The sequence below is a fragment of the Saccoglossus kowalevskii genome, chromosome 4, assembly GCF_978046115.1.
Source record: "Saccoglossus kowalevskii chromosome 4, keSacKowa6.1, whole genome shotgun sequence".
Lineage (NCBI taxonomy): Eukaryota > Metazoa > Hemichordata > Enteropneusta > Harrimaniidae > Saccoglossus > Saccoglossus kowalevskii.
In genome coordinates, this window is record NC_140644.1 from 9,096,656 (window position 1) to 9,123,071 (window position 26,416).

Genomic DNA, 26,416 nt, shown 5'->3' on the forward strand with positions numbered 1-26,416 from the left:
AGAGAGCTCCAGCTCCTAACGTAAAAGTTTTAAAATTGCGACCGGTTTTAAATAATTAAGTGTTGGAAATCTGACATGTTTTAAGATTGCAAAATTAAGGTGCATTTTCGAGCGGTCGAATTTTTCTGAATAAAAATCGGCAAATGAAAAAATAGGAGTGCTAAACAGTGTGCTTCGTTAGTTTAAAAAAAATGGAATGTCCGTCAAATTGACGTAAACTTCCCCATTTTTCACGGAAAAAGCAAAGGTCGTGGCCGAGTTGCAGGCTAAAAAACTCAAAAATCAAAACAAAATCATCAATCAGTAAGTATTATGACAAGGAAAACAAAACATCAGACGCGGAGAAGCGGTCAGCGCGTCAAAAGAGTTGTTACCGTAATGTATCAAGTTACCTCTCTCTGTGATTTATTTTTCATTGAAATTATTTGGTTGTTTTCAATTAATTTTAGCGTACCTCTGAAATTTATTTTAGCATTGTCAGTTGTTTGCTTCATTGAATTAAACGGAGTTCGTCCGGTTACAAACAAAGCTGTCCCGCACCACCGAGCAAAACTTGCGAATGATCGTAGTAGAGGTATCCATTGGACAAAAGATACACAAAAGTTTGTATCTCCCTGACCCAGTGCAATATATCCGGTTAGAATCAAAGCTCACGTGTCCCTTATTTGAGGAACCAGATTCTGCCGTAAATTCGGGATGGGATTTAGAAAAAAAATAAAATGGGACTTTTAAGGTGTATTTTGGCGTCATTTTCGGATATTTCAATCATTCCTGATGCCTAAAATAGAGTCTAAGTTTTACCGTAGTCATTGACGCCTATTCAAGAGTATGATGTTTATTGTGACTAGCGTGAATGGGTAAGCGTCATTTCGACAATGAGCAGTTATCACTGTAAACAATGTTAAATTATTCTTCACATGCTCAGTTTATTTTTTGAGAACAATTATTTAAAAACAAAATCCCTCAGTCAATCAATCAGAAACTCGGATTCATGCCTTCAGGGAAAGTCATGTTTGGACGCTCACATCAATTTTGTTTTTCGTTCGGTGGGCTGATGCCTTTAGTGTAGCTTTTGCCTCTTCCGACATAGAAATCATCTGAATCTTCTTTCTACCTCTCTTTCTTTTCACACCACGCATAATGTAATGATAAAAATTAGGAAAAAACACTGAGGAAATATAATGTTTGGTTTGCTAGCGAGCGAGAACTGATTTGAGAATAATTGCACATGCACGTGAATTGAATGAACTATGACCCGTACAATCTCGATTTGCATATTGTCAATCAAAGGTCCTGTTATTTGGTTACTCATGCAAATTAGGCAATTGGACATAAACATTGCCACGTGTGAGTGTTTTTTTTTTTTAACCAGAAAATAAACAGCAATTTTAACGGTGTTCCAATAACAATTCATTGGTTAAATTTTCACAGAATGTTCTTTAGATAAAAATCTATATAAAAAACGAAAAAAACTATTTTTGATTGAAATTCACAAATAAACTGCATCTCTACCTTAATCACAGATCTATATGTAGGTGGTCAATTTATTGACTTCTAAGAAGGATCAGATGGAAATGAAAATACGATATTATGAGAATATGAACAGAAAAAGAAGAAAACAAACGTTTTTACACATTTTCTCACAAATGTTTCTCAGTGACACAGGTTTAAAAATTTGCATACACTGTATTAGCATTGATATGAATCTAAATGGACATTCAGTTTATTTAATTTAGTAAGTTTCACACAGAATAATAATTTACTATTATTTAATCATTACTATTATTTAATCAATAGAGAAGTTACATAATGTATTGCATATATACTCAATAACATGCTGCGTAATGCAAAATTCAACTCCTTCAACAGGGTTTAAAAGCCTCATGATGTATAAACATACATATGAATAAACAAACTATTATACCTATTAATGAAAAAGAAATATTCCCTTTTCCATTTAAAGTACACTTAAATCTAAGGTCTATGCTTAAATCTAGTTATAATATTAAGTAATATTATATGTTTAAAGTAATTGGCAGAAAGCTCAACATGACATTTAAGAGACAACCTGAATAACTTTAAAGATACACGGTTAAATTAACTACAACACAATCAGTATCACACCATCTTAGACCGGTTCAGTAAAAATAGCTTTGTTGGATTAAAGTGGATTAAAATGAATAATTCATAACTTACCCTTTCCACATACTCGAAGACTAGATAAAGCTTGCCCTTTCTTCTGAAGGCTTCCCTGAGTGGAGAAGAATAAAAGATTGTAATTTGTAAATTTGAACATTTATTTTTTACTCCTAGTTCCCAATATCCCTGATGTAATTAACAAAGCTTTATAGATGTTGTTTTATTTTGAGTAAAATAGAAGGACTCTTGGGATAGCTAATAATTACATAGGAGGCTATATGTTAAGGTTAGTGATGTGTTTTACATACAGGTTGTACCTGTACAGAATAGCTAAGAGCAAATCTACTGACGTCAAGTAAGGAGCTGATTAACAGCCATTGATGACATGGCTAGCAAGGCACAGGATTGTAAATGTATGCACGTAATACAACATTGCTGTGAGATATGCACAAGTACAATGTTTATCACTCAGTTTGAGTATTAGCACACATAAAGCAAACTAAGACTCAAGCAGAGTAGTACTATCCATGCAAACAGTGAATTGGAGATGATTATAATGCTAAGCAATGATAACCTCTCTTGAACCGTACCCCAAGTTGGGGATAGTTCACACACCTTGGTGCAATACTCACAATTGAGTACAAAAGATTAGTTTCAAAATAAGGATCGCCGATTACATCAAGTACTAATATGTTGCCATATTTTGAGTAACTTTATTGTAAAATTCAGTTACTGTAAAATCTGTATTAAAAACAGTGGCTTCTATTAAAGTGGTACAATGCAACAGAGGGGATGCGGTTTCTATTTATAGAGCAATTACACAAATGAGAAATGATAAGTTTTTGGTTCTCATTTATTCAAAAATATTGGGTGCGACTTCTATTAAGGATGCAGCTTCTAATACAGATTTTACGGTATAACCCGTTTGAATAATATAAGAAGTATACTGTGTTCTTTTAGAGCAAAGCAATAACCATGAAAAAATAAATTAGCCACTAAAAAGTCAATTAACGGCTCTTTGATATGTAAATTAGCTGTAATATAGGATGAAGCATTTTGCTGGTCTGTATAAAAATATAAATGAATAATTTATAGAATATTGTAATTATTGAAAGATTTGAACAGCGCAAGTCACTGAGAGCTGGCTAGCACACCTGGTGACAGGCATTGTGCATTCCTGTGAAATCTGATTCTAGATTTTGAAATAATTTGGATTTAGAAATGAAGTATTATGAACACATGTAGTCCTTCCTGCTGGAAGTCTCCATGGATAACCATAATGAATGGGATAACTGTGTCTGCAGGCAATATGGTGACAAAATAGCTATCAAGTCAGTTTATTCAATTAAATGTTGGTGTGAAGTATACCTGAGCTCCACTATATTATCCTGCTTGAGTTGACGAAGCACTTTAAGTTCTCTTAGTATTGTACGCCTTACATCTTCATTTTCTGAAAAAATAAAAATTCAAATTTTTACATTGTGAAGAGAAGTGTGAAATAAACTACTGTTGAATACTTTATTTTCGCTTGGAATTAATTCTCGCTATTTTCGCGAAGGAATGATTCAGTGAAAATAAAATCCAGCGAATATACTTTTTTTCTTATATTTTCCATTCAACTCATCAAAAGTCAGTGAAAATAAATTCCATACAAAGCACCAAAAATGTCTTTTCAGCGAAAATTAATTCCAGCTAAAATAAAATATTTTACAGTATAGGCCTTATAAACTTAATCATTAAATTCAAGTGCTAATATATATTTACTATTGCATATTCTCTATAGTTGTAGAAACAACATAGATTATTGAAATTGGAGATAAATCAATAAGGACGCAGTCATGAAATATACTTTGATAACAGAAACAGAACAAATTGTGCCAATTATAGTTACTGTAAAATATATTCATCTGAAAGATATTATTGACATAACAGATCTAACATGTTATGACATTGTCATGGGTTGAAAAAAACAGAACCATTTAAGAAATAAATCATCATAGCATGATACATGTGTATGCATTCATAAAACTGATAATATTTCTAACAAATTTCCAGGAAAGCAATCAATCTCATTTTATTCAATTTTAATGCAATGCAGCTGTTTTTACTGGGATCACATGAAAACCTGACAAAACTGAAGAGACGCAAGGGTTTTATCTAATATTATTAGGGTTTTTTTTTAACGTTTTTTTATGCCCAGGCGACAGTTCAGGCCGGACATTGAATTTGTATGTGCAAATTGCAAGTGGGAGTGTTGACACAGGAGCTACAGGAGCTATATTCATGTTTGGGGCTACATGACAGGGCTGTGTGGCCATTTCTCTATCAAATGGCAATTTAATGTGATATCCTAGCTTCAACCAGCCTGGAAGAACACATTCACCTGTAAGCCTTAACAAAAGTTCCCCAAAAGTCACAGTTGTTGGTGAATCCAGTGGATTTTATCCACCTCTTTTGTGCCAGACTCATCCATGGTAGTGATCATTGGGTTATTACAATTTATATCAAACTCATAAACATAATATTCTAAGGAGCAGGGATTACAGAACACTAGAAAGTCACCACAATAATAATCTCAGCGTCATGCCTGATTAATGAAAACAGGTGATTTCAATAGTTATATTGAAAGAAAAATACAGAAAAAACAATTATTGATTAAAAATATTTGAAAACTGATAATTAATTTATCCTCTAATCTCCTTCAATTCAACTGTCTTTTTCTGATTTATGAATCTGTGAGTCATGCCTGATGAATGAAAACAGGTGATTTCAATAGTTACATTGAAAGAAAAATACAGAGAAAACAATTATTGATTCAAAATATTTGAAAACTGATAATTAATTTATCCTCTTTCAAATCAACTGTCTTTTTCAACTTTCTGGTAACAATTGTTGATAGAATTGGTTGCTGACTACAGCTTGGTGAGGTCATAGGTCATGGAGAGAACCAGATTACCCATGAGGCTTAGCTACAAATAAGATTGCAGTAGTAAGAAGATAGCAATATGATTGGAAAGGTTGTAGTGAATTGTGATTAAAATAAACTGAAATGTAATACTCTCCGGAGGGTAATCAATAGGCTAACCTAATTTCACTGAAAATGAGACAACAAGATAAATATAAGGTTTTGAGCACATAATACACATGTACAACACTGTGCTTGTATTCTGGAAGTGTAATTAGCACCATATAACTAGAGGAATATATAACTATACTAACAGAGAAAACCAAACACAATCAATGTAATATTGTAATGAAGGAATCCAACCTCCCGTTCAAACAGCATCAGTCAATTGACTTCAGATGTAAAAAGTGATCTCGTAATACACGTGATTAAAGGGAAGCAGGGCAGTGGGCGTCACACGACTGCGTTCAATGCATGGTTCCCACACTATGCATACCAATAAACAAGCACATAGGTCAAATGTGTTATTTGTTGACACAAAATTCATATACTAGTATACATGTACAATATACAAGTCATAGACAACTGCCACCTTTAACATATTGTAGTGTTATACATGTAGTAGCAAATAGGCTGATATAGGAGAACACAGAACATTTTAATGCGTTGTTTAATTTCTCCCCTTAATATTAGTCACATTGTGAAATCATTAAGTCTGGTAATACCAAATCATTACTCCCCTCCATTCTCTCATCAGACTACTGTATAGACTGCCTGTTCTATGCAGGTAAAGGAAATAAGTTCATAGTAACGCCTTAACACTGGACTTCATTAGACAGTGGTTAATCAGAGAGCATAACAAAGGCCATTATCTTCCATTGATTTTCACAACATATCAAAGAATACTTAATGACGCTTTAGGGATATCAAATTACTAGGCGATTGGTGATTCCATGGAAATTAAAATTGACTTGAACTTTTTTTGTTCAATAGAGTAGCACAGGTAGCAAGGCCGGGAAGGTATTGTATGTTTCTATGTACCCAATAAGAACACTTGTAAGTTATAGAGAATGACCTGAGGTCAGTACAAATCAACATGTGTCAATATCAAAACAACAGGAGTTGCTACCATGGCAGCACCTGACTATTTGGCATTTGGCAACTATATGAAATGTCAGCATTCTGTCTATAAATTATTGTGTATGTGTTTAATATTATATGTTTAATCATTCAACACTTTTCTATTAAGCAGCCTAGAATCTATTAATAAATCTACATAGAATCTAACTCCAGGTGAATGAATATTAATTTGTTGACGTTTTGATGGTCTAATTTCATGTTTTGTTCACACCAAAGCAGCTAACAGTTGTTAAACGTTATGATGCATGTTCTAGGTGTGTTTCATATGAGGTACTGGTATACAACACTTGGAAAATTGTTCGTTTACACTAAAAACGCCCTTTCAATTCAATTTTCTTTTTTTTTCAGTTTAAACATGTAGTGCTTAGATTGGATACACACAATTTGACAATTTATTGATCTCTGTTACTAGTAGTTTGTCAATTCATGTAAATACATGCACACAATGGATTTCCAGGCAACAACTTTTCAATATTTATTTTTTGAATACTTGTGCACCAAGTAAAAGTCTTAATATAACACACAGCACATTTTGACTGTGGCAATTATGACAATAACCACCACAGACAAATAAAACAATCCAAATCAAGGTTCTCCAAATTGGATAAAACCTACATAGTCCTTGGCACCTGTCTTTTCTCAACCAGGGTCAAGGTTGATTCAATAAAGTTTAATAAACAAATTGTAATGGGTCTTAGTGAATACATTTTCAAGTGCTTCACTTTAAGAAATGACAGTCATGAAACAAATCACCAGCCTAAATTTGCAAATTTTTTGTTCAGTTTTCTTTTACTGATATTATTTTTCTTTTTTACTCAAACGTTATTATATTTTTATCTAGATCCCAAATGAGAATATGATTTCAATAATAATAATAGTTTATTACGCAACTGTAATCTGCTGTGGATACAGTAAGGTAAAAATAGTGTAAAATAAAGCAACTAAAAGTAACTACAAAAATAGTAAAAAATAGTGTAAAATAAAGCAACTAAAAATAACTACAAATTTAAAAGTTCTAATACTACAAAAAATCAGAAAATAATAATAAATACAGTAAATAAATCAAAGTAAAGGTAATATCAATAGTATTTATTAGTATTACAATTTAGTTGGGGTTTATGACGTAGTTAATAAATTGCCTACAATAAGAGGGGGGTAGTATCACATTTGCTCTGTTGGGTGTGTCCTAAGTAAAAATCAGTCCCATTAATAATCTATGATACAATAAATGCAATTTCATAAATGTTTATGTGTGTGCTAATTGTGTAATATGGCATGTATACTATTCTTTACTACAGCATTATGGTGTGGCAGTGTAGTTATCACAGAACCCGGTAATGGATTGTGCTAAATATTCAAGTTACTAAATACAGTCAATATCAATATAGAAGAGCCTAACAATAGGTGTTTATCAACCTCTGAACCCACTTGACTGAATGATGGAATATTGTTACACTGAAACATTTAACATAGTTTCTACACTATTATAAACAATAATCCAACTTAACCAAACATGGCTATATTAAAAACTATATGCAAACATTTTTGTTTGTCAAATGTTGTCACCAGACTGGAAAGAATTTTTTTTTAAATAAATCCAGTGTTAACGTTTATATGTAAAACAACGGAAATTAAATAATCTACAGTTGTTAAATGATAAATATTTGTAGGACATTCCTGGCATATCAGGTGACTCAATCAGGTTGGGGTTTACATTTATGCTAGTCCTAAAGTCTGAGAGTAGTGAATAATTGAAAAGAGTAGTAGAAATAGCTTGGCTGCCAGTCCCAACAGGCTAGTGAATCAATTCATTACTAGTAAAATCATTATTATAAGTTTACAAATAAAGCATGAAGTTTACAAGAATCACATACATTGGACAATGTCATGCCAAAATTGGCATTTTTGTACTGGTTTCTTTTCTTTCAAATTTTATAAAACAAGCAGCCTGACGGCTGAGATAGCTCCGCTGTCAGCAATGCACATTTCAATTAAAGAACTGAAGATATCATTAGAAAATGAACAAGATGTATAGTATCAAAGCAATCGGACTTACAGATTTTAACAAGAAGTCGAAAATATCACTTTTTACCAAAAATGACAAAAATATTCACCAAAATTAGAGAATTGACGATATCATCACAAAATGAACAAATCTGAGAAAGGTCTACATGTAGTATCTATATGTAATATCAAAGCAATTGAACTATTGGTTTTTAACAAGAAGTTGAAAATATCACTTTTTACCAAAAATGACAAAAATATTCACCAAAATTAGAGAATTGAAGATATCATCACAAAATGAACAAATCTAAGAGAGGTCCACATGTAGTACCTATATATGTAGTATCAAAGCAATTGGACTTGCGGTTTTTAACAAGAAGTCAAAAATATAATTTTTTACCAAAAATGACAAAAATATTCACCAAAATTAGAGAATTGAAGATATCATCACAAAATGAACAAATCTGAGAAAGGTCTACATGTAGTATCTATATATGTAATATCAAAGCAATTGAACTATTGGTTTTTAACAAGAAGTCGAAAATATCACTTTTTACCAAAAATTACAAAAATATTCACCAAAATTAGAGAATTGAAGATATCATCACGAAATGAACAATCTGAGAGAAGTCCACATGTAGTACCTATATATGTAGTATCAAAGCAATCGGACTTGCGGTTTTTAACAAGAAGTCAAAAATATAACTTTTTACCAAAAATGACAAAAATATTCACCAAAATTAGAGAATTAAAGATATCATTACAAAATGAACAAATCTGAGAGAGGTCCACATGTAGTACCTATACATGTAATATCAAAGCAATTGCACTTGCGGTTTTTAACAAGAAGTCAAAAATATAATTTTTTACCAAAAATTACAAAAATATTCACCAAAATTAGAGAATTAAAGATATCATTACAAAATGAACAAATCTGAGAGAGGTACACATGTAGTACCTATATATGTAATATCAAAGCAATCGGACTTACAGTTTTTAACAAGAGGTCGAAAATATCACTTTTTACCAAAAATGACAAAAATATTCACCAAAATTAGAGAATTGAAGATATCACCATGAAATGAACAAACCTAAGAGAGGGTTACCCAAGGTACATATACACCAAGTATCAAAGCATTCAGGCTTGTAGTTTTCAAGAAGAAGTCGAAAAAATAAAACATTGACACGGACGATGACGACGGACGACGACGACGGACAATCACTCGTATGATAAGCTCCGCTCGACAAAGTCGACAGCGGAGCTAAAAATGTGATGAAAAAGTTCATATTATTATTGATATGAATCTTTAAGGGCGGTGGTCACTGCATAGAGTTTCATGTAAACAAATTATGTATTTACACATGTTATGTACGTTGCTATGGGTACCATATCAAACACGATGCGGAGCAATGACGATGGCTCTTTGATAAACAGTTTAAAGAACTTTACTATAATTTCTTTTTTTAATTTTAAATCAAATAGATACAGTTTCACATTGATCTATACATATGTGTATAAAATTCATACGTTCACTTTTCGAATGACGACAAAAATCGACTACTGGTAATCAAAATCTAAGAGTGTATGTGAATTTTAACCAAAGAGAATTGATCACAATTGGACCAATCAAGATATTATCACTAAAAAAGCAAAAACTGTGGAATGCACATATATATTTATTGGTCTCCAACTTGACACAATTGCTTCTAACCCAAGCCAATAAATACATCACAACGTCAAGTGTCTTATAACCAGCTCAAAGTACATAAGATCACCAAATTTTTGATTTTATGATGCACGTATTTCAGAAACAGGCCATCAGTAATGATAATCAACTGGTATAGCAATCTTTCTCCACATATCACAACAGGTGATTTGCTTTTGCTATGTAATAAATACAGTGCAGTAGTCTATTTTAAACAAGTGCAGCATATTGTGGAAGCCCTAAACATGACTGTAAATCCGACATTGTTGATAGTTACAAGTGTGACAGCTGACCAGGCAACTATAATAGAAATTGTTGTTTGGTCAAGCGTATTATCTCCTAACTACCCAGAACAAAAAGTGACCTTATGGGGTGTATAGCCAAACATTTCAATTGAACCAGTTTTCTACAGCTACTGTGTGGCATTTTCACACTGAGATATTGAACTGTGATGATGATACTGAGATTACAGAATAATTTTGTTGTCCTATACAACTACTTCCACTATCAATAAAGTAAGTCCAGGCCTTTATAGATGCAGAGACTCAGCATTGAAATAATAGTGCTAAGCAACATTCCAACTCAAATCAAATGACAAAAAAAAAAATACTTGCATTCAAAAATTTGAAGTGAGAACGTTGGGAATTATATTAAATGAAGGTCAGAATCAAATTAAATGGACATGTTTTCATGCCAACATAATATATATTATATGAATACAAAGGAACATAGTAAAATATTTAACCTGTCAGGGCAATGAATCAGTAGTTAAAACTACTGGTATAAAAACATTTTATTTTTTAATCAAGTCTTTGACTACACTAGAATAATGGTATGAAATCAAATTGTCTTTCAACAGGTTTCTTTTATTAGTTTCAACAATACATGTAGTGGTACTATTTCAATAGATTTCTGTACAACCTTAATATCTGCAGCCAACAAAATGAATACCACAGTCACAATAAATCTATCCTCTATATGCAAAAAATTAACTGGAGAATTTTCAAATCACCCTCTAATGCACCTAGACAAAAGCACATTGATGGAGAGTCATAATGCAGCCATGTTTATTAATCCACCTGTTCTAATGAAATTACCCAGCATTCTTAGGGATAGTGTGTTGAATAATGCTTCTAATTCCATATCTAGACAGGATTAATTTAGCTCATTTGCGAGGGTTCACACAATCAGACAAAGATCTAATATAAAAATCATTCAATATTATTGAATAAAGACAAGGTTTTTGAGCAGTGTACACAATTTAAATCAAGAACCATTGTTATTGCTATGTCGAAACACAAATAATTTTAAGTAATAGACATTACCAGATGATAACACACACAAAGTGCACTCAACTAGGGGCCAATAAATTTACATTATGCTGACCTATCGATGTTACGTACAGCAATATTACCAGTCGGCAACTACTTAAAATCCATTGTGACTGTTTTGCTGGCAGCTTTAAAGTCAATTTATTTCCTCTACCCATATTTTTTTTTTAAATTTCAATAAAATCATACATTCAATGAATTCATTTAAAATTTCAGTAGGATTACACAAAAGAAATAACTGAAAAACAGATATTAAAATAGTAGCAGTAATTTTCAAAAAGTGACAATAAAAGCCACACTTCGCAAATCATAACAATAAAACACATAGAAGACGAGCACTTTTGTGACAAGCAGGGTGGCAATTGTAAACCCCTATATTGATGAATAGCTGGCCAGTCGTCTCTATTGATTTTGGTTTTATTTATTAAGCAGCACAGCTGTAGCAGTCATTTATAACTCTAAATATGTCTCTACGTGGTCATTTTGTTGTCTATACCAGAGATTTAGGAGCACAGGCTGCTGCTATGCATCTCATTCATACTTTTCAAAGAACCTTAAATTGTTACATACAAAAACATTTATAAATAAATAAAGAGTGCTTTTTTGACAAAAAACAAAAAGCACTGCAATACCTTTCATGGTGACTTTCAGTCAAAATTCTTATTTTCACTTGAATGCTCTTTTATTGGTGTTTCTAATGCATGAAATATCGTAATGTTGAATGTTTTTCAACCACCATGCAATAAGGATTGGTTATCAAGAAACAGTCCTTCACACCCAAAGAATGGTATTGTTCGCTGTTGTTTAATATTAATGTGTTTATAATAACATACAGACGATGTTGTAATGCTGATCTGTTGATGCCTAATTGCTGGTTGCCAAAATACAAATGTCACATATATGAACAACAGTATATAAATGTTAATACGTGTTTAATATTCAGTATTTTACAGTTACTGCACCTGATATGTTATATTAATTAATATTGCACCAAATTCACGTCTGATTTGAAAATATTGAAAAAATACAGACAAATTTACAGTCATTGGGTATTCACAAGCTGGTAACCGTGTGTGACATTAATCGACACAGTGCAATTCGCTGACGTAAGAGATTATCGTGAGTACCAGAATACTGCAAATGGTCTATTCGGATTACTGAGGGATTTATAATTACAGCTTCTGTCAATTTTAACCAGAAACACAACAAAAGATTATTCATCCAACTGAAATATACTGCACTGGGACATGAATAATACACAGGAACAACAGCTGATGTCATCCCCATCTGATCGGATGTTGTGCTGTCAAACCTAAAACTGGGTATTAGGAGTTGTCAGCAGAATATACTCCAGATATTACACTGCTGAGTGTGTGAGTGTGTGTGTGTGTGGGGGGGGGGGGGGGGGGGGGTTGAACCCACAGCCTGCCTGATGCGAGGTAAACACGCTGGCCACTAATCCATGCCCAGGTGTATACCATATGGTGCAAGATAGCGTGTAAAGTCAGTTGTAATATTTTTATTAACAATACTGTATTTTCCACTGTTATAAGCACACCTTCATTATTTTATTTATGAGATGATCAGATTTAAATTCCTCTCAATGCTGGACTACTACTAATTCTTTACCAATCACGAATGATGAACTCTTTCTATATTTGGCTAGAACAAAGTATTCTATTTTTGTCACCAGAAACATACACTTAAGAAAGCATTACAGTATCAGCCACCATGTCTAAAACTATTTTATTATTTTCCCTGTCAATGACTAGCATACTAAACTAGATTCAAGCCACTACAAGTACAATACACAGTCACGTTGAGCCTTATTTGAAGATGGATATATTATTCACTTAGGAATAGAGGTTAGGAATAATAATAACTGACAGTAGTTTTGACAATTCAACATCCCTCAAACAAAGAGCCATTTGTGTTTATTAAGTGTTCTTTACATGCAGGCACGTATGGTTCTTTAGTAAAAAAAAAAAAAAAAGGAACTTCTGACTGCATCCAAATCCACCCTGCATTCACAAGTATTTTTTCAGAACAACACTCTAAGACCTGTCTCCTTTTATGACATAATTTAAAGTAAACTATGCAAGGAATGCCTGAAATTGGACAGACTGGTTCTGTACAGAGAGAACCTAAGATCTCCATGGGAAAACAATTTTTACTGTTTCCCTTTGTCTTCAGAGGAAATGGTGGTGTGCGATTGAAGTTTAGTCAGCTGCTTCATCAAAGGCATGTTAGAAATGTGTGTTGAAGGAGCAGAGCAGAACTGTGAGATGCATCACCTATTAACAACACAACACAGATATGCCAGGAATTTACTGATAAATGCACAGATACATACTAGTCAAGCACTAAACAATAACCATACATCCACCAGTGAATAATGCATCATTGGTAGCTTGTTTGCAGTAGGTCACAATTAAGGCCTGTTCACCAATTCTTGTCAGATTTTAGTTGTGACAGGTAAATACAGAGCTAAATAAAATTTTCAATTGTCACAGTTGCTTTTAAAGTACCAAGAGAAAAATATGCTTTTAGTTTTTGTAAACAAAGACGCAAGAACATTTTGATATGAACATAACACGTTAACCAATTTGACTTTTAATAGATTACCTTGCAGCTAATACCTATTCTAATATTTTTATGTAGAGCTTGAATTATTATACTTTTTATAGTGGTTGAAAAAAGTAGAATACTAGTATACCAGTACTTGAATCATGGATCATATGCTTGAATCAAACAGGTGGTTTAATTCACAGTTGAAAGCCCATGCCAAGTCTCAGATTAAATATAGAACAATATAGATTACTAGGATTTAAAATTCAATAGAAACACATTAAGACAAATCTAGAGTGCACACAGCACAAACTGGAATTGTACATGTATCTTGCAATCAGACCACAGGACCTTTAAGATCATCCCTTGCTACGCACCTCTCATAATAGATGGGTACCTTCAGTAAAGCTTAATCTCAAAGCAAATTACATACTTGATTAAAATTAGAATACAAAACAAATGACATAATCAAAGTTAAACTGTAAATAGCTCCTGTGTGATCAGAGCATGTATTATAAAGGTATAGGCTTTGCCTAATAAGTGAATGTAATTGCATGTAGGTCAATCCATCAATAAAATTGATCAAGATGTCTGAGAATCTATGACACACTGTATATGGAAACATATGATTTTGATATGGGCATTTTGAAAAACATGCAAGGACACTATACTTGTAAACAAAGGGCACTAATGAGGCACTCTATGAATGAGGTATTTCTAGAGGTCGGGGTTTGTCTCGTCTGCAGTTGAATAATTTTTGCTTTGATTTTCTTATGGTTTTTTTTCCCAATGCGACTTAAATTTCACTTGTTTTTTTTAATTCTTGGTAATTAGTGTCATTAGCGACGGAGTAGTAAAAACCGCAATTAATAACCTCAGTGCAGCAAATCGAAATAGATCTTCCTGACGCAATGGGCAAATTTCGCTATTTTCGCTGACAAGTAAAATCTGCTAAATTAAACCTACGTGAACATGTAAAGTAACAACAGATTGTTTCCTTGACAGATTCTTGAAATTAAATCATCAAAATAGTACAACTAAAAAGTCTGTACAACATACCTAGAACAGATAAATAAAAACATCATAGTTTAATGTTCGTCCGGACTTTGAGCCCTTGAAAGTAAGTGAACCAGCCCATACATATGCCAACGATTGAAATTTGTTTAATTGCTATCAAATTATCACTCAAAAAAAATATTTCATTTGTGAGACAAACCGAAGATCGCAATTGACCCTACACAAAACTACCGCCATTTTGTCTTCCTTGTCCTCATTCGGCAAAAACAAAAAACTCGCATATTTACTATTTGTTTAATGAGTGCATTTTTGTTTAAAAATATCAAACAAGAATAAACAGTAAGTAAAATAGTAAAGTAAAAAAAGTAAAATAGAAATCAACTGCTTCGTTTTATTTGAGTAAGATGGAAACCATGCGAAAACAAATGTGAAACATTACTGTCTGCTCGAGGAGAAAACACTGGGAGTCGTGTGCAAAGAGATTGTTTACAAATTAGATCACATTGGAAGTGCTTTCGATCACGTTGTGTAGCTTCAATGCGTAAAATAGAAAATTTATATCTTGAATAAAACTGACAAACTTCCTTGCTGTTGCTGTCGGGTGTCTGCCTTATACATGAATTAAGTGTAGACGCGGGGATTCAGCTTTCTTTTTCTCTGCTCGTGGCGTCGCAATAGCGGTGAAGGTCAGTACTGGGTTGAACCGACAGCCATGGCCACTATATTTTGAAAGATCATAAATAAATTTTTGAACCCAATAGTAGTGATCACTGTGATTATTATATAAATTTCTTGCAAAGTCTGGAACGATACTGAAAAAAAATCGTTGATTTCCTTCTATATTCATGCTTGAAAGTAGGCCGAAGTATCCGCAGGTGAATATGAGTATCCAGATAATAAGTTAGGATCGATCAGTTCACACGAATTGTTCTGTTCTGATTCATCATTGCAAAACAATGGCCTGGAAACGGCCCAGCTTGAGGGAAACAGTATCGTGGAAAGAAAGAACAGTATCGAATCTGATACCCTTAAAAGACCTAATGAGAACACTGCAGAATCGTGGGCAAAACGAAAGTTATGCGGCTATTGTCTAAGCGATGCAGGCCCAAGGAGAACACTGTACATGTAACCAGTACATTTACGAATCAAGATTGGCAGAAAGTTGTACGGCATCTGTCTTCGATTTTGTCTATTGATGAATATGACGCACAAAGTGAAATTGAACTTGCGTTCATGAAAATCGGAAAGGGTACTGCCTTTTCGTCAAACTGAAAAAATGGCTGCGTCACTCTTGTAACTGCGCATGCATACTCCCCATACATTTGATGTTTTTAGTTGCTGTATCTGCTCAAATAACATCCATCATGATATAATAAATCATTATTTGCAAATTTGCAGACCTTCCAATGAAATATTACCAGTTTTTTTTTGCGCGACAGAATACGATATTACAATATGCAAATTAGGCTACTCACCCTAGTCAAATATTTGTTAAGAAACTTTAAAGACAGTCCCCGTTAGTTACCAAATTTAAGATAAATAGTTTTGTTTATAGTAATATGGCTGGAATATAACCATGTCAAGAATATGATTTTTTAACATTAAAATTGACATTTGTATCTGATCGTCACACAAGTACTTGTCCATATTGAGAGATATTGCTCTGGAACAGCATTCAAAATCAGCCATTTTTAATACATGTATATATATATATAACGTGATGTATAACGAATATATAAAATTTGAATATAATCAGTTAAAGCATTTCAGAGATATGGCTCTAGAAGTCCATTCATTAAAACAAAATGGCCACCAATCAGCCATTTTGAATCCAATCTGAAAAATAAAATGACGTGCAACAGGAACCCCTAATGTCTAATGTATGTACCAAGTTTGAACGAAATCCATCCATAAATGCCAGAAATGCTTGATATTTGATGATTTTTTAGCACAAAAATGACCACCATTCGGCCATTTTGAATAGAATCATCAAACCAATACATTTGTCTATCCATGACATGATGTATAATGAATATTTAAAATTTGAACATAATCAGTGAAAGCAAGTCAGAGATATGGCACAAGAACCACATTCATTAAAACAAAATGGCCGCCAGTCAGCCATTTTGAATCTTATCTGAAAAACAAAATTATTTACCAAGTTTGAACAAAATCCATCTGTAAACAGCCGAGAAATGCTTGATTTTGATGATTTTTAGCACAAAAAAGGCTGCCATTCGGCCATCTTGAATCAGATCATGAAACAAATTGACGTGCATCAAGGTCTCATAATGTCTAATGTATATACCAAGTTTGAACAAAATCCATCTGTAAACAGCCGAGAGATGCTTGATATTGATGATTTTTAGCACAAAAATGGCCGCCGTTCAGTCATCTTGAATCAGATCATGAAACAAATTGACGTGCATATGTATAATATCATGTATGATGTATGTGTGAAGTTTGATTGTGATTGGTCCAGGCATTTCTAAGATACATATACTGCGTCCGGGGACTAATTAATGCAATAATTGACAAATTAATATGCATGGAATTGCACCAAAATCTAATCAGCGCATCTACTCATCATATATCATTTGAATTGAAATTGTAGATCTTGAGTTATCAGTGGAACAAAATTTAGTCACAGAGTCACAGACACCGGTACCACATATGCTCCGTTTCACGGGAGCTAAAAACAGAGTAAACAACAGGATGATTCCCTGGTGTACAATCCATGGGATTGAGACCTTTCCCTTTAACAGACACTGGTTCCACAAGCAATTAGACAGAGACAGAATAGGTAGTACATTCAACAAGTAGGGGCGATACTACTACATACTGTCTGTAGCTGGATGAAGTTAAGGCAATGTACTGTTAATCAACAACTATACAGGTTTGGGAAATCAGAATAAAAGACCAAACACCACTTCAATAAAAATACAGAACAGTATACTATTTATTGACAGCAATTTCTGCAACAAGCAAGAACAATGATGTCTCTATCACCACTGTTATGATAATAGTCAATCATCACTATTGTACAAACATTTTGATGTTTTGACATGTACGTGTGATGTCGCTTCCCAAACAATGGTCATAGTAAACTCTTGTATGACTTCAATTCATTAGCAGTGAAACATTCCAATATTCAGCTTGTCAGTTGTACAAAGGACAGATGAAAGATGTGTTGATACACCAAGGGAGACAGACATATTTCCTTCCAGTGTACTTGTACTTTTATAATGCATTAAAAAGGGGGAGTTCTCAGTCACTGGTATTGCACTATGAAATAATGGGAGAGGATTCTTCATGTTATTTAATCTGTCTTTTTCTATTCTAATTTTAAACCAGTAAGTAAATTTGCTATTAGATTTACCTGAAGGTGCCCCATTAAAAACCAGTATTAATATTAAAAGATAATGGTTACCAGCAAACACACATCAGTTAGCAGTGTGACATGTTCTAAAACATCACAAGTTTAGCCTATAATTTTCACTTGTGTCTCGCCAAAAACAATATAAAAACATACAAAAAACAAACATTAAGACATAAAGAGACAAGATCTAAACATAAATGAATATGAACGAAAAACTTAATAATTAGCAGATACCGAAACAATCAAGACCTGAAGTAGACTTGCCTCAAACTTCAAAGCATGCAAGAAAGAAACTTCCTGCATGCAATAGTTTCTCAGACATGCCACAAACTTTGTTTATTTTTATATGTCGATTTTTGAATCGAAAAACACATTTTTTGCTATTACATAAAAAAGACCCAATTCCAAAAGTAGGGTTGTGATTTTCAACACAAACAGTAATGTTTAGTGTCCAAATGATGACATAACAAAAATAAACCCTTGTGTTACATGAATCCGAGTAATCTTTGGTTTTAACTGATGATTACTACTCATGGAGGATTACAAAATTAATGGACAGTTGTGGGTCAATGGAAACCATTTATTTCAACAGTGTAGCATGACACTTTCAAAAAAATTTAAATCTATATGTGGCTGAAGTAACTATTGAAAGTCTGAATAACAAATATTATAGTTTAGTTATTGACAAGTTTGAGATCTTTTTGGGGCAAAGTAGCATATAATTATATACTGGTAGCATTGTGTTATAGAACTAAACTTTGAGCCTTGTGCAAGCCACTTTTAGAAATTCAACACTGTAGTTCCATTATGACCAGGAACATTATAGCCTGTTTCACAAGGTGGTATTTTCAGGTAGAAGTCGTACAATAGTTTTAAAAACAAGCACAAAAGGCCAGCTAAATATACTAGCTCCTAATCTAATGTAACGGTAGTCATTGATTTGGAAATATGTAAATGTAGAAATAGAAATTTCCAAGTATGCTACCAGGGTATGAGTCAAAGTTGTCCACTTTCGGCTCTACAAACTATGCTAGTTGTTTTGAGAAAGAACATCAACAATTTTATTTGAATTCCACTTCACTAGGGCTTTTCAATTCAAGAAAGACACACAAAAACAGTGGGGAGACAAAAATGTGTCTGGTATAATACAGCATGTAATTCAATAGCGGGGTTTCACCACCTACTTTGGTTTTCACAAAAGTCAAGAAACGAGTACACCACCAGGTCACATAAACAAATAAGCTTATTTAACGAATCGTCTTCATTATAAATTTCTGTCCAAAAATTATTCAGTAGAACTTTTACTGCACCAGGAAATTGTAATTACATCTTTAGGGAAGTACTTCCACGCACCACAAAACAAACCATGTTTACATCTAAGAATGAGGTCATATAGTGGGATGAGAATACAATCTTGTTTTAGACACCCAGACCATAGAGTCTTGTATTTCGGGCTCAAAGACGTTTGTAGATGCAAACTAATGATGTAAAGTATGCATTAGATCAGACAACACCTTGCCCTCATGGACTATAGCTTTACATTAGCAGAGCCCACACTAGTGTTGAAATAATTTTTGCCAAACTGTTAGACAAATCAAGATTTTTTTTGACAAACTATTTGTTTAGCCAACTGTAAATTACCGGTATAAAAAAAATAGCCATTAATGAATGGGCAAGGTAAGCCCTGATTAGTGAGATTTAACACAAAATTCAGTATTTTCATAGTTCCTAGAATTGTAAATAAAAAGATATTCTGTAGGTCATCATGCACATCATTTAAAAATGTTACTGTTAGTCAGAATTATGAAAGATGCCAAAAAAAAAATATTCAAATATTACCAAAAACCGGCATAAAATCACACTTTTATGACCATTTAAAAAAAAAATCAAAAAAAATCGACCTGTATCAATATTAAGACAAATTGACCAAAAACTCAGAGACTGAACATTGTAAATACTAAGTACATCCTCACTTAATATTTAATGAAAGCAATCAACATTGCAGAGAGAAACAGTTACCAGGAAAACATGTGGCAGCTATCAGTCACATGCATAATGTACTATTTAAACTTAATGTCTCATTGGGTTTTTATTCTTTATACTGACCAACCCATTCATAGTAACTGAAACCATTAGGAAACCAAGAGAAATGCAATGACATTCTCTTTTTGTAGGTTTTGTTGTATTTTTTGTGTAAACACCATTCAGTATGTCCTGGTTACAGAAACATGACAAAGCCATGACAATTGCATATGCACTGAATAACAAAACTAACATTAATGATCACTAAGATATACTTTGTAACAACAACAAATATATATTTCTGTTCATATTAATATTTACATTTTATTTTATTTCCATTAAAGCTTTTGCAAGCATCACAACTGGTTGCAAGCTACTCTCAGCTACGGTCACACACAGACCTGTACTCAATTTAGTTTTAGATTTGTTGGTGACTGATCTAAGTTAACAGAAACCAAGATGTACATGTAAGTTGTGGATGAAATAAAAGTGGATTAATTAAAGATTTTCTAAATAATCGACCTAATTAAAGCAGTGATCGATTGACTCAAATTATTTTTTATTGTAAAACATACCATTCTGTTCCTAAAGTGTATAACCTGGCATTTATTCTGTTAGCATAAGAGAAACTATTTACTTGATTATTAAAACAGAACTTCACAATCACAGTAAACATAATTACACACACAATATATAACCATTGCCAGAATGAAAATATTGCTATATTAAAATCAAGGGCGCAGTGTTGTCAAGGTGATACCAATTATCCACTGCCCTTGATCAGCATTAAACTACATGTATTAATCCTTTAAAGCGATTCAAGTGGCGGCAGCTAGTTATATCCAAAGCCACATATTGAAATGCAGAGTAGGGAATACAAAGGTTGTTGGCTGTATGAAATGAAATGATAGTTTAAACCACTCTTGATTCCCTTCTGGTGGTGACAGGATATCTATTGATGATTGAACAATACTGTTCGACTGTGAACACAGTATTTATGGATTATTGTTCATACTGAAACAGCTGGTATTTGTTGTGTTTTTTTCACAGAGTTGTTGTTTTTTTAAATATGGTACTAGTTAAATGCTGATACATGTATATAGCCCTGATTTTGATTTTTGTTTATAATAACGTGTTTACAAATTTAAAATAAGCTACCATTTTGACAAATTTAAAATGCTGATTTAAAGATGAATATTTTACATTATTTAAGTTTCAGAAAGATCTTGTACAAAGTTGAATTAATAATACCAAAATATATAAATATTGAGATGCAGTATTTTCTCCATTAGTAGCACAAGATTACATTAAAATAACAAAAGTGTACAATATATGCAATATTTGGTGTATGTGTGCTCCTACATGTATGAAAGAATGGAATTCTTCAAAGTGTTTAAATTAAACTATTTTGTTATCAACTATTGGGAGATGAACCTATTGTACGGGCCGCATGGTACTTAAGGAATTCATTAATATAAATCTGTTTAATCTAATTAATAAGGTATTTTAATCTTATTACTACAATTTGGATTCCAAACAAGCCTATCAATGACCAAGGAATGTGGGTTTACTAATCATTCGTATTTACGGCATTTTTCAATAATTCAATCCAGTAAACGATTTCTTTTTCCTCACTTTGCTATTTAATAGTGATGTAATTCCACGAGTAGCCACTGTGACTCCTAGTTTTAAGAACATAGAAAATAGATTGTGCACATCCCTGAATAGAAATGTTTACAGAAATGTTTCTCTTGTGGAATAGGTAGATTGTATTTATCAATATACATGTGTTAGTTATGTTTTGCAGTAAAGTTAATATTGACAATATACAATCCTGTAGTTTTGAAACGAGTAACTTTCAAATCATCCCTTGAAATGAATGAGAGAATCATATAATATTTTTATGAAATTCCGGCACCATAACCAGCTACATTACAAATTGAGCAAACTTATTGGTAGTATGGTGAAATGACCATAGTATTTTAATGTCTCCTTTTGACACTGCTTTTACCCATACAGTTCTGATTAAATAACAACATCAAGATGAATGTCCATAGTAAAGCAGTCAGTGAGTTAGCTAACCAACAATGGGGCTGTTTTAATATACCGATATAGCAATATGATTAAAAAACACTTGGACTGTAAAAACTACAGTAATTTGCAGTGCAAGGCAGCATTAAACTTAAAACCAAACCTTGCAAAAATCATCAATCTGTAAGAGTTCAGTTCCTTTTCTAAAGACTCAAAATTACTTTACAAAGACATCTACAAACTAAACACCTGAACAATAATCTCAGTTCTGTTGATGATCAGAGTGCTTACAATGTATGAAACACAACAAAGAGTGTGGACAGTTTTTCTACAAAAGATATTAGCTGAAACATAACATTTCATATACCCTGAAGGTAAATCAATTCCGAAAGAGACTCTAATCTTACCAGACACTAGTAAATAAGCCAAATAATGGCATCAAGTTCTTAAGAGTAACAGTAACAGTTTGGAAATGCATACCATCACAGTATTGTTGTTTTCTAGTTGAAAAGCACTTGTGAATAGTGAGCCTTCTGGGCAGCAAGGTATCTATCACTTCTATTACAAATACTTGATAATTCTAATAAAGAATATGGTTCAACAAAGCTTTCAAGCAACTGTTTTTTTTTCGTAATTTTGTGAGTAGGTAACCAGATTTAGGGGATCCCCATTTTATATCTGGAGGTGAGCTGGCAGTTTTTGAAGAAGAAAAAAATTCTATGATGAATGCATATTGTTAAAGAACTGGAAAAATCGTCAGGCATATGTAAATAAAATATTTAACAAATAGGTGACCAGCAGTAGCAAGGAGACAAGTATTTTGCTGCCTGACAACTTAAATAAACCTTTTAGGGCTTAATTATTAGCAGGGTTTTATTGTCGCTTATATCACCAGATAGCTAAATGTGCTAAATTAAAACCTAGTGAATATTCAAAATTAACAATAGAATGTATTTAAAACCTTATTAATATATTCCTGTGACAACAAATTGGTTAAAAGAAAATCCAGGTAATATTCCTAAAGGATTTGTTTGAATTTGAAAATTTTAATTAGTACTGTAGGTATGCTATACTAAAATTTGTTATTCACAGTAAGTTACAGTCACCAATGAAAGGATACACCAATAAAATGTTGTAAATAATTAGTAGCTCATTATATTTTAGCTTACCTTCGCTATCTTTAAACTTCTTGATTGCCACCATCTCATTTGATTCCTAAAAGAAACAAATAAAATCTCATGAGAATACTTGCTAGCAATTGGTGGTATGATGCCTAGTAGAATAATGTTTGGCGTGAGAAATGATCACAACTTGATTATTTAAGGGTGTTTAAATGAGAAACAAATATCACACCATTCGCACTGATTGACTAAATTGAAGGTTTACTGTATTTTTTTCTCTCATAAATGGATTTCAACATCAGTTATCAAAACTGTTTTCAGTGTATCTATAGGGAAATGCACATTCTTGTGGAATCATCTGTTCAAACACTGACTGTGTATAAAGCACTGATTAAATTCAAGAACATTAAAAAAATCATATTCCTCTGCATTATACAACTTTAAATAATACAAGTTGTACCATTGATATTTCTAATTAAATTACAAAACATTTTTCATATAACAAATTTTCTCTCTAGTCTACAGCTTTGTTAGCATCTGTAGCATGAATAGTTTTTATTAAACACTGGAGGGCTATTTTGTTAGAAATTTAATGGACAGACAACTGATCAAACACTAACAGAAAGCTTTATGTATAAACTAATTGTAGCCTCTACACGGCTATAAACATAACTCACCAATATACATTATAAAGTAAATCATTATTTTATTTTTAAACTTTATTTCATGCATATAGGTGGTTCAGTGAATGTAAGAGATTCTTAAACTTTTGTAATCTAGCGTCTCAAAACTAAAAGAACTTGGATACCATTGCCGTCTATTCCGTAAAAGGTGAGAAAACTGACAATGGTGGTGAAAGCAAAGGGTTACTCACAATTGTTGTACACAATAATAACAGGAAAATTAAAGGATCAGTACATCTTTGATCAAAACTATTCAGAAACTGAGCCAATGAGTTTAGCCAAACCTCACAATGCTTTAAATTTATTTATACAACCTATATCGAGACTACAATTTTAATTTCAACATAGCAACTGCGAATTCATGAATTATTCTACAATTTGCAAAAAATCAGTACATCTTTGATCAAAAACTATTCGGAAACTGACCCAATGAGTATAGCCACACCTCAAAATGCTCAAAGTCTATTTATACAATCCATACCAAGGCTACAAATTTAATTTGAACATAGCAACTGCAAATTCAAGGATTTTGAATTTGAAATTATTCTCTGATTCACAACAAAAGTTGAGAGGTCAACTAACACACTTTACAGAGAATAGATTCCCAATCAGGCTTTGCTTTATGTAAATATGATGGAGTTTACAACTCAGATAAGACATTTTAAATGCTTGTCGTACATGGTCATCTGACTTCTAGACAAACACTGCCCACATTCCATTCAAATTTTGCAGGTACTTTTTCTGCATGAAAAAAATTTCATGAGCAAATTAGATTGTCTAATCCCAATTTTTCAGCTCAATTGAACATTCCTAGGAATTTTTCGATGATTTCATTTCCACGGTTCACCTCTCCTGGCCTATGTTTTCATCTGTGGGTAAACCACTAAAGACAAGTGGGTGTGGGTACCTATGATACCCTCCAGTGACTCGGACTAGTTACCATGTTACCAAGTCCACATCATAAATAAGCACGCATAGCAAACTGACACATTAAACTTGTTTTAAATTTGTGTAAACAGTACAAAAATGTTCAATTAGTTTGATTTTGTTAATTTGGCAGAATTAAAATAATCAATATATTACGATATCCAATTCAAGCTTCAATAAATAAAATAATGATCATCCTTCTTCTGGCTGTCACACCTCAAAGTTTAAGGTGATAAACTCCAGAAAACGACTATATTCGTATTCAAGTCTGTGACACTGGCCACAGACCACACTAAGAAACAGAATCTTTTAGCTAGATGAACTGTAGTAAACAATAACAGTGTGTACAAGACACGACAACCGGATTATTTAGAAGTTTTTCTCACCTTATGTCTGCACTTCAGCACAACCCCATAGGCACCTGAAAATAAAAATGCACTGATGAGGATACACTGAAAGAACGTGCAGGTATCATTAATAGTGATAATGATCAATTCAGTGTAAGAGAAAATAAAAAGTTTTAAGTCATCATTTTCACAAAAGCAGCAGACTACTCTATGGCAGGTAGGTTCGGGTCAAGGCTTCGACAGTGACATATATTCAACTTGCGTACACGCGAACAAATACTACAAGCAACGGACACTTTTTTTTTTATTGCGGCATAATAAATAAATAAATAAAATTCTTCACAGAAAGGCCAATTGAAAAATATCTACATAAATACATAAAATGCTAGCATGTCATAACAATCAGTCAACGACTCGTCAAAAGTGTCGCAAAGTTTTCTTCGATGAACGACGTACCTTCGCCAACTATACCCAAAACTTCGTACTTATTCATTACATATCAATCATTGCCATTAATTCCAGAGTTTCTATCGATGACTTCCAAGCGCTGTGTTGGACAAAGCCGACTTCAATGACCAAACACGACTCATGGCACTAGATTACTACGATTTGGTCCTAATAATATCCATTGTCGAGCAAGATCGAACGAGCTTCGTGGTACCCGCTGAGGGGGTATTGGTCAATCACACACGGTTTTTGTAGAAATTATAGTAAAATATATGATAAATAACCACAGACCAAGGCCCAGTACCGTAAATAACACTACGGTGACAACAGTCTCAGTAGGAAACGACAACGAAGAAATAAAACCAGCTGTATCTATGAACACACGCACACTGCTCGACGAGCTGACGATGAAATTTCAGTCCTTGCCAACACGTATCCCAGAATGCACCAAGAAATAAACATTTCGCGTGACGTTGAGTTATGCGCATTCCGGATTGCAGCGTCATCAATGTCTGTGTATATTACGATTAGACCACCTGGATGTCAAATATACCAAACTCATTTACAAAATTATTTATCAGATTACCAAACGGACTAGCACCGATGTACTTTGACACTTTTTTTTTCTTAAAAAGTCAATAATCTAAAG

General features: G+C 33.0%; 1 protein-coding gene across 3 annotated transcripts in view; it reads right to left on the reverse strand.

Annotated features, from left to right (window-relative positions):
* Window positions 1-26,213, reverse strand: part of LOC100378564 (uncharacterized) — a 51,448-nt gene extending 25,235 nt beyond the window's left edge. For all 3 annotated transcript variants that reach the window (XR_014929081.1, XM_085497722.1, XM_085497721.1), the window contains exons 1-5: window positions 25,777-26,213; window positions 25,360-25,394; window positions 23,412-23,457; window positions 3,508-3,589; window positions 2,197-2,251 (exon numbers count right to left, since the gene is read on the reverse strand). Coding sequence is in view for 2 of the 3 variants with exons in the window: in XM_085497722.1 (XP_085353848.1) it covers window positions 2,197-2,251; window positions 3,508-3,589; window positions 23,412-23,457; window positions 25,360-25,394; window positions 25,777-25,813 (255 nt within the window). In the remaining variant the exon portion in view is untranslated. The remainder of the gene's footprint in view (window positions 1-2,196; window positions 2,252-3,507; window positions 3,590-23,411; window positions 23,458-25,359; window positions 25,395-25,776) is intronic.
* Window positions 26,214-26,416: the final 203 nt, after the last annotated feature.